Here is a 12,485-nt window from a genome sequence, read left to right as displayed (position 1 = left end):
ACACATCTGAATAAGAGGATTTTGACCTTTAACCTATTTGTATGCAAGGTACCTATTATATGTTTGGGAGTGGTAACAGTAACTGAAACAGCTAATGGTCATTTCCTGTCATTGTTTATGAAGTGTGACATATTAACAGATCTGCTGAAACCATGGATGTCTATTTTTGTACATCCTGGCCTGGTTGAAAGATTCTCTACTATGCATGTTGCTAAAGTTGACCTTCAGTACCTAATATTTCAGACATTATTTACTTTTTTCATTCTTAATTTTCTGGTTCAAATATTTCTTGTTTTCCTGGTTGTACTGTGCAGAAATTGTCATAACATTAACGTATAATTTTCCTGCACTGAACATATAGAAATAACACTTATTGTTGATCTTTGGTATGTACCAATTCTGATCAAATTTGAGCGACACCGTATAATTGTGGTATTTTTCTGATATTGTAATTTTATCCCTTTCACACTCCCACTGGTGCAGTTTTTACACCTTTTCAGAGGTTTTTTGGTTTTATCTAAGAGAGGCAGGAGCTGGAAATAAATTCATAGCAACTATATCTGTTGTTTTGAGGAGTTTCAAGTTGAGATTGTTTTCACAGGATATCCAACTATTAGAGAATGGTTCTGTATCAAAAGTGTTCATCCAAACTAGAGTCTTAATTACTGAAAATATGATCAGGAAGTGTTATACCGACAGAACAAACATGAAATACTTTTAATATTTCTTGTTTTGCATTACAGCTTACAAGCGTTATCGCTGGCATCTACACAAAGCTTGCAACCCATGGAAAAGATCTGAGTTTCCAACATCAAATTAGCCACATTGGCATACTACTTCAGTTTGAAAGCTTGCTAAGTACTTACGGTAAGGTTCAGAAAGAGTCAGTGTGTTGTGTAGCATATCCAGTGGTGTTTGTTATGCATATATATTGTGAAAGCTAATCAGCGTAGACATTTTCGTACCCTTGTTTCTTGTTTGGATTTCCGTCCTGGAAAGAGCTCATTGTATCCAAGTATACATTTTATCTCTTAGTGTGTGAAATCCATTGATGATTTAAATAATGAAAATTTGCATGAATTTCATGAGTGGCAACTCGTGTAATGTTGTCTCTCCATTTCTCAAGATTCATCAATACATAAATATACAGACTTGATCACTCAGTTAAAGACACTTTGCATTGCAGTTTTGACCACTTCATTGCACAGAGTAATACAAGATTAAATCACATAAACAAAGCACAATTACACTTTGAAGCAGCAGATCTGTAACAAATCGTTAAACATAGAGAAAAAGTGTCTCAACAAGTACTGGGCTCTCATAAAAAATGTAGCCACATTTCAATTTATTGTTATCCTGAAGTCTGCATTTCTATATTTAGCTTCGTAAAGTCTGTAGGACTGGGCAGCAATTCATGTTTTTTCACCTTGAAAGCCACCAGTACTAGCATATCCACATTATTACTATCGCAGGAAGGATTTTGCTCAGAATTCTTTGAGCATCTGTGAAATTCAGATGGTATGACATTTCAAAACAAAAACATATCGAGACAATAATATTGGTTCAAGGTGACCTGGTATACACTATCGTCTCTTTCAAACTGAGATAATGAGAGAAGTCTCACCTTTAAAAAGCCATTCCATCACCTGTTTTAACACTTCATGCTGTATTTGAATTTCCAGGAGATGAGATGGGCATGCTTGAAGACATGATAGTGGCGGTTGATGATTTAAATGATGTCACTATAAGACTGACATGCAGTGGCGATGACTCGAGACAACTACCAACCATGACAGGCCACAGGTATGAAATTCACCTTTGACATAATATAACAGGAAAAGAGAGAAAGGACATGGATTTAGAAGTAGAAAGCATAGAAATAAGTATATCAGAAGGGAGTGTATCAGTCAATTAAGAAGTTAATGGTCTAAACCTATCATGTTCATATTCTATATCAATTATCACGATTAATCAAGACTGGCAGAACAGTGCCCTCAGTGGTCAAACATGAGTAGACCAATATCTATACATTTTTCAGTGTTCATTCATTGAGTAAACTACAATTCAAATAAATAGCATTATGTAAGTAAGTGTATATTGCCAGTCATTACAGCTGTCAGTTACTTTTTTAAGATCATGGTCTTTTTTCTCTGTATCAGGTCTCACATAATTGTTGATATTCCTGTGCCAGCATCTTTGTTTTCAAAACTGCCGAGTGAAATTCAGAGAGGCCAGCAAATCAAACTTTGTCCTGTTTTGTTTACGATGGGAATCAATGAGCAAGCAACTCTTGCAGAAAGGTAAGTCACAAACACACAGTAAAAAATTGACGTAAAATTTCAAAACAGGTTTTCCTCAGCACATATCTCTTTGCTTAACAGAAGCTTTGTCACAGATTGGGAAATAACGGCCTGCCCTCCTGTCCATGAACATATTTGGCTAGGCAGGTGAAATTTGACATTTACCTACAAGATGTACAGTAGAAACAATTGTGTATTTTTTGTTTGCTGAGATCAGAGGTTAGAGATACTGGTTGTAGAGCACGCAAGACATGATTATCAAGACACTTGTACTATTTTACCTGCTCAGACAACTTTTCAAAGTTACCTGCTCGGATGCCCAGTCGTTATTTTCTGCATATTTCCTGGTCTGTGAAACATCCAGTTTTATTCATATAACGTGGTTGTTTGATGTAATCTGACACATTGTGGATAACACACAGAAATGCACAAAAAAGGTCAGACAAGAGGAATTCAAAGAAAATATCAGTCAGATAAAAGCCAAACATAGTTGTTATTGTCACCTAGTCTGTTTAACATCCAGTTTTGATGTAATCTAACACGTTGTTGAGGACAATCAGAAATGCACAAGAAAGGTCAAACAGAAGAGGAAGTCAAAGAAAATATCAAAAATATCAGTCAGATAAAAGCCACTAACGTCAGAAAATCTACACAGATATCACAGAAATCAAGGCGTGTTTGCACACATGCAGTTTCTAGGTTGTATTACATCAATATTGTACATATATCTTCCACACAAATTCAGAAAGCTACAGCTAGCTGATTGTTATTTATCTGAACTAACAAACATGAGAATTTCTTTTACTCTGTTGTTGTACTTGTATTGTCAGTAAATATGGAGAAAACTACAGTATATTGTATTGTGTCTGTGAATGGAATTTCAGTAATAGTTGAACTTGACTTAATATTCCAGGTTTGGAGATACATCATTACAGGATCAAGTCAACAGGGAGAATGTGTACGAAATGAGAAATTACTGGGATAAGTTCATGAAACTGTCCAAAAGAAAATGTAAGTTTTATACAATTTCCTTTTTTTTCAAAAATCCTTCCATGAAGGTAATCTTACACGTATCATCTGAAAGCTTTTCTGTCGCAACTTGATGCATTATTTCATGATTTTACATGATTTTTAAATGTGCTTACTGATGGACACTTAACAAATATCATAATCGACTTCAACTGCTACTGCATGTGCAAGTTTTAATAAAGATCAGTGATAAATGGACGTGTTGCTAAGATATGTCACCTCCATGCAAATTAGAACAAAGCAATATTGTCTGTAATAGCATTCTGGGGTCCACACACTGCTGGAAAGTCCTTGAATTTTATATAAAACCTCCATGGAAAGTCCTGGAAATGTCCTTGAAAACACAACCAAGTCATGGAAAGTCGTGGAAAATTGATAATCCACCCACCCACATTTTTTTTAAAATGACAAGATGGTCAGTTGTAATATCGTAAAAACATGATAAGTAAAAGTGTATATTGTAAAAATTATATCTGGAAAATAGTATTTTGGACTTTGAAAAATCTTTGAAAATTGCTGACAAAGTCCTTGAAAGTCCTTGAACCTTTAGTGATTTTGAGGTATGGACCCTTGCATTCGGATCATCAAAGGGGCAACATGTTGTCAGCCATCAGCACACACAGCACTGAATGTCTTCCACTTGGATGTTTCTGTTCTGTTTGTTTATAATAAGACCAGATTTTGAAACTAAAAGGGGAATTTGATATGAAATAAATACTGGTAGATTTACTTCCACTTCTGTTGCAAATGAATGTTTCATAATGCATGAAAAAGCTGTTTCATTTAAGGTAGTATGCGCTTCAAAAGTGAAAGACTTAGACTTTTTCGAAAACCTTCCTCAATGAAACCGTTAACCATATTCCTACCAAAGCCAGAATAAAAATCACAGGTCTCATCTAAATTTTAGTTCCAGAGAAACAAATTAACTGACTTTTACTGTATTTGAAATTCAAGATGGCCACCATCCCTGTGTTAATTTTCTCTTAATTGGTGAAATTCAGAGAATATCTGAGAAAATTGCAAGATACTTTGATGCTGACAAATTACAAAGAGATGCAGCTTATGGGCCTTGAACTTGTATATATATTATTGTGCCCTTGGGTTGAATGAGAATTTGCCCAGTCTGATACAATAAGAAAAGTTTGACGAATTTGACCTGTGAAATCTTTCTGTCAATACAATGTCTTTCCAAAATATAATACAGATAAGAAAAGAACCATGTTAATGGCTTTGTTGTTGCATCAATGAAATTATATGCTGATCTGAAACCCTATTTTGGACACTACAATATCAAAGGGGCTACTTGCTTGTTGCTGCTTGGGAGAGGAGATCCACTCGTACTTAAGTGTATACATGCATGCATGGCTTCACTTTTTAAACATCCTGAACGCACATGTGAGCATGTATACACACAAAATTCATCACAATATCACGTACACACTCCCCTAAGGATTGTGACCTTGTCACTTTATTTCCTCAGCAACTGGTGAAGTATCAAAGACAGATTCCTTGGAAGTGTTACTTACCAGGCTTCAAGAAGCAGTGGGCAGCAAGAAACCCAAGAATGTGGATATTCTGCAACTGGCATCTCAGGTAGTAACAGCGCCCTCATGTGTCTAACATCACGCAAATTACCCACCAGTCCGTCTGACCTGATTTGATAGTCTGGTTGATTTGTAGGACTTCACAGTGCTTGAAATTATGTACAGGATTATAATATCTCAGTGTATAGCTTCTGCATTGCTATTTTAAATCATCAGGAGTTTATGAATACATACCATCTTGACAGAAGAACTTCATATACAAATTATAGCCACAACAAATCAATAAACAGGAGTAAATATTTAGAAATCATACTGCCAAATATTTAGGAAAATTGTCATTTAACCAAAAATATCTTTATGTACATTATTTATACTCATATCTATTTAATATTGTATAATCCTCACTGTAATTGTACCTGGATTGTTATTCAAGATGAAACAAGATGGAAATTATGTCTCAATTCTGTACTCTATGATCAATTCACAGAATACCTTTTTAGTTTGATCACTCTGTTTTACCACCAGCTTACCCATGAAATGTATGGGATCCGTTTCACCAGCTGTAAGAGTGCCAAGGATAGGACAGCCATGTCTGTTACATTGGAACAATGCATGATTTTACAGAGACAGTATTGGCTGGATGCAAGGACATTTAGTCATCTGCTGGACACCATGAGAAGGTATACATGTAATATCCTCTGTACTTTTCTATAGAAATGCATTGACCAGTCAGTATCAAGAATTATACTACTCCAGGTCATGTGACCTATTGTTCTTGCCATCCAGTTATCCCTGAAATCACGACTGCCAGCTATTGTTCTTATGCAAATTAGTAATCAGTGCACACTTTTATTCATGTGTAAATAAGTAATCACCACACTTTAATGAAAGAAAATCATTATCACATCAATGAAAGTGTAGTGATTACTTATCTAAATATGTACAAAGTATGAACGATTACTAATTTGCATGAGAACAATAGGTCCAGTCGAGATGCCTAAAGCATTCACACACATTCAATAACATAATGAAGACAATTTTTCAACTGATATGTTATAACATCACATTTTATAATTCAATTTTAACTTTCTTTGAACCATGCTCAATATAAACAACACGATTTGTTGATGAAGATCTGTCTATTTTTAGATTCGGCGACTTCTTGGGTTTGACCAATCCTGTCTGTTTTGTTATGTTGTTTCGTAGCAACTTAAGAAACTGGTTTACTTACAGCTTCCTCTAGATGAAAATGGTAGATGTATTCGACCCATGCTTTTGTAGTGAGATCGACAAACATTTGAGGCGTGTAAACCGTCATCTGATCTGTGACCTGTTTGTTCTTTGATAAGCTGCTCATCGAATCCCTGATGGTACAAAGATGTTGCCACATTCACCTGCAATTATCAAACACAAACATATGTCACAAATAGCATGGAAATAAATACAGCCTTTTTTGGGAATAGAGGAAAGAAATTATGTGATATTGCCGCACACACTACAAAATATTTTGATCAATGAATTTAATCTTATAACTTCACATAATTCGTTTTATGATTTTATAAATATATTAATAAAAGACTAAATTACCTTGCAAGAATGTCCCGTGTTCAACCCTTGCCAAGGGGTAATCAAGTTTTCCTCCCAGAAAGTAGGCGTCTTTACGTGAAGCAAATGTGCGAGATGGCTTGGATAGAAGGCCATGACATCGATAGTATGGTCCTGTCAGCAGTATCATCACCACATTCTTTTATAAGTTGAACTACACATCGTGGATTGATGCACTCCGTAGTAGCGGCTGCTCTTTAAAGGGCAGTTTGCCCGTGTAAAATCCACTTTGGTTGTTTTCACATGGCCGTCCATGAACCTCTAGGAAGTCTCTAGGGTCATCAGATTAGACAAGTTGACAAGATTCATCTTGACCAGTCTAAAACACCAAAATGGTATTGAAAGCCTGATGCATCCACGAGGCAATCACATGCATCTATAGATTGAATGTCTTCTCCCTAGCCAATAGCCAATACGACAGAGTAAAGCAAGCCATTTTATTTAACCAATCAGACTAAAACAGTTTCCTTCTACACAGGTGCATTATACCACTCTGTAGCCCTTATTCAAATGCAGATTTGCAGTTGACCAGAGCCCTTGTCCTACTTGTCTGGGATAGGTCATTCTCCCCAACTCGCATGCCAGGTGCATAATGACCTCTGTGAACCTTTCGACGTACAATGGGTCGCTCCATTCCATTGTGGGTGTTCAAATGAAAAGTCGACGATTTATTGGCAGTAATTTTCAAATTTTAGAGAAGATTGGCTTGTTTTTCGTGGTATAAGTTGTATAAATAGAGACATCGTGAGATGACCCGTACATAGCAAAATATGTACATCTAGGCACACACATACATGATGACTTGAATGCATGAGTACATACATGAATAAATACAGACATACATTCACATATACATGTTTACACTGAAATGTACCTACGTACACAAACATACAACGATACATACATGCATGTACATGTATACATACATACATTTTGACATACATGCATATGTACGCACATAGTGTACTCTCACATAATGAACTAATTAGTGAATTTGGAATATGATACACACATACATACACACACACACACATACATACATATATACATACATATATACATACATATTACATACATACATACATGCATACCTACATTTATTAAATACATATATGTGTACACTCACACGGTGAACTTATTTATTTGTAAATTTGGAATACATTTATGATACTAATATTTAAATTTTGAACATGTTTAAATGTTTGTTTTCTTTACGTATCCAGAATGATATTGCTATGGTAACAGAGTCCCTTTCCAATCTTCCAATCGGTGACAGACATTTCTCAAAGCATTTTCTTTCATGCAGTTTTCTGAAAACTCATCCAAACCATTGATTTGATTTCAGTGAAGGCACCAGGAGAACAAACACCATGAAGAACCTGGGCATCAGGAAGTATGCCTTCAACAGCTTGCAGATCATGGCTCTGCCCAAACTCTACAGACCACCTGATGGTACTTACGGAAAAACTCAGACGTAGGCATCAGAATTCCATCAGGTTAAAAAATATCATATTAATATAAATAAATCATATTTATACAGATGAAATGAAACAAAAATGTTTTATTATTGGTCTATTGCCATAGTATTAAACTTGTACAGTATTCAGTGTCAATTAAAATAAGTTATAGTTGATATAATGGAAAGATTGGCCACAATAGGCAGTGTTTTTGAGATACACACTAATAGGTAAAAAGATGTCAAACCATTTTGTTGTAAATAAATAGAAATACAGTGCAATCATGTGTGTCAAATTAAGTATGCATAGGTTTGTGCTACAAAGTCACAAATTGGCTGCAATCTGATAGGTTATTGTGTGTAACACTTTAAGAAAACTTTGTTGTGTTGGCTTTTGTCAAGTGAAGTTTCAGCATGGTACATGCCTATTTGTTCTTATCCCTATGTAGTTTTGCCATGACATGTTGAGCTTTCAACAGAGATTCTAAAAGTTAAGTAGTAATTATTAATAGTCTTCTTGACAGTCAGATATGATTGTGCTGTTAAGGTTTGTACAACTCAAAAAAGTATAAAAAGCTGACAAAATGCTGCATTCTTTTGGAGTGAACCCTTGCACAGGGCCCGCACTTGGTTGTGTGGAGTGACCATGTGATGTACCCAAAATGATGGATTTTCATCAAAATACTTTGAAAAACAATACAAGCAAGGTAATATTGACCTTTGACCTCAACTCTGTTGTCAAGGTTTGCTGTACAACTCAATTCTAAAAGTTCATAGATTAAATACTTTGATGTGCCATAAAATTTGTAAATAGTCAGCCAGTGAAAGAATTTGATTGATGTGTGAAAACATTTTAATCATGTGTAATTGTGTGTTCGTATGATTTATTATGAAGTGACAATAGTAAATATGTCCAACTTTAAGTATGGACACTATACATCAGTTTCTATGAAAGATAATCTTTTGAAAACTTTAATCCATCTTGTTCTCATGAGAAATTAGGTGAAACCTACATGTAGGGAAGTAGAGAAACAGAGTTTAGAATGGCATTCTGGTTTGTAGTGTGAAGCTCTTGTCACATGAGGGCGCTCTGATCGCCTCCATAGTCTGGTTTCCTGCAGCCTTTCTACCGCTGCTGGCACTTCATTCACGAAAAAGGTAAAGTATGGGGTATTGTAATCACGGCTGTCATTATTGGTCAATAGTGCAAGCATAGTGATTGCAATGAATTCATTTCCAACTTAGAGCTACCTTCGAATTTAGATTTTGTTTGCCCATGGAGTAATGTTACCTCCAAGGTTTCCTAAACCAATTATCCTATGTCGACATTGCATGAAAAACGAAAAATCACTTATTTTTAGTCACTGCTGTACATGCGAAAGGAGGGATAGTCTGTCACATCTGAGAAACAAACCAAGAACGATAATCCTCATTTGACCACTAAATGCCATCACAGATGAACAGTGTCGGAAACTTAAAAGCAAAACTTCAACATTTGAGTTTTTGTCATCTAATTTCCAAGCTTACCACAATACATATGTGCTGATCATATGATCTTGTCAGGTGACTTGGCTCATTAATATATATGCAGGTAAAATTTGAGTCCCTCGCTCTTTCTTACACTGCCGTAAATTTTCTTAAACCATCGTTTAGCTCCCCCACAAGCAACACATGTAATTTTGTTCATCTTCACTTGTTTTTTAGCAGCCATGACAGTCTCAGCTATGTTGGTGTATCATTGTTATCATCTGTCTGAAGTCATGTGACAGTCCGCCATTTTGGTCAAGCTCCTGACCAAAATGGCGGCCCATACCTGACCCTTTTCATGAGTGTAGCAGTGGTAGAAAAGGGCAGGGAACCAGACTAAATGCCTCTTCTGAAATGTGATCCTGGAAATAATACTCAAAGTAAACAGATCTTTCAGTATAAATCTGAGTGATTGTAGACCAGATCAGTTTGTGGCATATAGTGAACTTCATGTATTTGAGCAATATTTCAGAGAAATATCCTTTAATGAACAGCCAATAAATAGAGTGCTGACGTGAATTACGCATGCATGAAAAGAGAAAGACTTGGATCATGGTTGACCAGGATCAACTCATCTCGTGGTTCTACAATGTTGAATCCAAGGCTGTTTTCATGTTCTGGGTGATTTTATTCAGGAGTAGCATCTATTCGGAAAAATCCTTACCATTGGTGATTTCTGTCATCAAACACCATGTGTGGCTTTTAATTGTATTGTAATAACATAAGCTGTATGGCATGATTACCTCAATTTTATAAACTGTATCAGTGTGTGTAGTGACTGCAGATACCAATTTTAAAAAATACAACTACAGATGTGAATAGAATTGTATTAGTAATAGTAAAATATGCAATTACAAAAACAAGAATGTAATCGTACATGACGTAAACAGTACATAAGTAAGTGAAATGTTTATGCAAACATTTTATATTTGAAACAGTTTTATAACATGTTGTAATGTGCAGTATTTGATATATATGTATTTATACCATGTATATAATAGATGTTTCCATGTTTACCCCCTCATAATCAGACATTTGTAAAAAAGTAAAACGCAAACATTGTGTGAATTTACAGAAAGAAAGTTCATTTCCTTCTACAGATGTGAATTTACAGTATGGCTCTAATTCTTAATCATAAAAAGTAACCAGAAAATACAGAAAGAAACACAAATTTGAAGGAATGAAAATTTACAAATGACATGTTTTGAATGAAAACATCAGAACTTTGATTGAGTGCACATGTCACAAATTAGAAAACAAAAACGTGAGTTTTATTTTGTGGGGGAAAATGCTTAAAAAATATGTACAATGTATTTCTTAAAGTTGTATCTAATTTCTTATAGTATCTTATTTTATATAATAGATGCTTTCAGCTGTCCATATCCAAGGACAGTCATGAGCATTATTAGCTATTACAGCAACAGTTTAAAATGTACTTCTGTATTTACACAAAATGACATCTTTCATGTCCAGTCAGGATATTCATGTTCATAGGTCTAGCAACAACCAGTCAGTCTTCGGAGCTCCGCAGACTTGTATCACTGTAAAACCAGTCAAGTTTGCTTAGCCAACGTTTTATCAAATGAGTACACTAGTATTCACCGGTAACAGTCCATCTGAGCAGTAGAATGTGCTATGCCTTGACCTCATACCAATGGACTTTCCTACACCTGATGGCAATGTCATATTGATACAATGGCTGCTAAAAGATTTATGTAGCTTTGATAGTGATGTTATAATTACCAAGGTGGCATATTTTAGTTTATAAAAGGAATCAATTTTATGATACAGTTTATTTTATCAGTTTGTTAATATGCACTCATCAATCCAAAACCTGCCCCTCTCTCAACTGCCAGGACACACTAGGGTAGAGAGCCTGTAACAAGAAGCTCAACAATCCCCACAGAGCTAGAAACTTTGTTCATATTTTCATTTCAAATCCTACTCCAAAGGAGACTGTGTCTTGAATAAAAAGACAACATCTCCTTTGGTCCCCCTTTTTCCTCAGTGCAACACCAGGGGGAGGGCGGCTGCTGAGTAAGAACAAGACCTTATTTACACCAAGGTACACATGAAGTGTTAGAGGTGTCCCTGGCATTTTAGAGGATGGTGTATTTAGGATTGAGTGCTATTAATAATGCATTATGCATATTCTCAAATATTGTGAATGGAATAAACCTATAAACCTATTGGTACTTATAAAATCCTCAAACCATCATTTAATTTAATATCAAGGACAATCATAATATTTTACGGTGGGAAGTCAATATTTTTCTACACTTGAAATGTGTTACGGCAGCTCACTGTATTTTATGTGCTCTCATATATTCTGAGGAGCTAACAAATGTTTTTTTATCAGCACTCTTCAGGTTGTTAAAACGTAATTTCCTTATATTTATCTGTTTGTTTAAGTTGCATTCACAAAAAGTATCTTCTCTATGTGTTAGCTCATAACATTTGTAAGATAGTTGTATATATACTATTTACAGCTGCCATGATCAATGCTTGGTACAGTGTCTACCATAGCTGACACACATACTGACATGCACCTACTCCAAACCACAATTTTGTATTTTGCAATAAACTGTGATCAACTCACAAAAGTACATGTATGCCTTTGGAAGCTTTATGTGCGTCAGTATTTATACTTAAACTGTTTACCCTCTAAGCTAAACTGACCCACCTCTGATCCTAGCAAGTTCTTGCTGAAGAAAAAAACAATTCACATGTATGTACTGGTATAAAGTTGACACAAAGAATTTGTCAGAAATTCCTAGATTAACTCCAGAATTCCAAAATATTGCAGGTCAGAGGTTATCAGTTTGTAAATCAATGTCCTCTGGTGGTTTCATGGCAATGGCCATGGCAATGGTCATGGTTCATTACAGATGTGCTCATAAATATGTGATTTGCAGTATTTCAACACCAGTTTAAGATTAAACCATTTACAAATGTTACAAAACCTTCATCAAGCATGAATTATGATTTATCTCCCATCTGTATTTTTCAAATGATTTCAGTTGA

General features: G+C 35.3%; 1 protein-coding gene across 3 annotated transcripts in view; it reads left to right on the top strand.

The window, feature by feature from the left end:
- Window positions 1-12,073, top strand: part of LOC139131907 (inositol polyphosphate-4-phosphatase type I A-like) — a 45,953-nt gene extending 33,880 nt beyond the window's left edge. For all 3 annotated transcript variants that reach the window (XM_070698222.1, XM_070698223.1, XM_070698221.1), the window contains 7 exons: window positions 744-867; window positions 1,683-1,803; window positions 2,160-2,300; window positions 3,214-3,311; window positions 4,810-4,922; window positions 5,399-5,553; window positions 7,824-12,073. In XM_070698222.1, the coding sequence (XP_070554323.1) occupies window positions 744-867; window positions 1,683-1,803; window positions 2,160-2,300; window positions 3,214-3,311; window positions 4,810-4,922; window positions 5,399-5,553; window positions 7,824-7,956 (885 nt within the window). In that variant the 3' untranslated portion in view covers window positions 7,957-12,073. The remainder of the gene's footprint in view (window positions 1-743; window positions 868-1,682; window positions 1,804-2,159; window positions 2,301-3,213; window positions 3,312-4,809; window positions 4,923-5,398; window positions 5,554-7,823) is intronic.
- The last annotated feature ends 412 nt before the right edge of the window (window positions 12,074-12,485 follow it).

Source organism: Ptychodera flava, chromosome 4 (genome assembly GCF_041260155.1).
Source record: "Ptychodera flava strain L36383 chromosome 4, AS_Pfla_20210202, whole genome shotgun sequence".
In the NCBI taxonomy this organism is placed as follows: domain Eukaryota; kingdom Metazoa; phylum Hemichordata; class Enteropneusta; family Ptychoderidae; genus Ptychodera; species Ptychodera flava.
The sequence above is the reverse complement of the archived record's forward strand: the minus strand, read 5'-3'. Positions and strand labels throughout refer to the sequence as shown.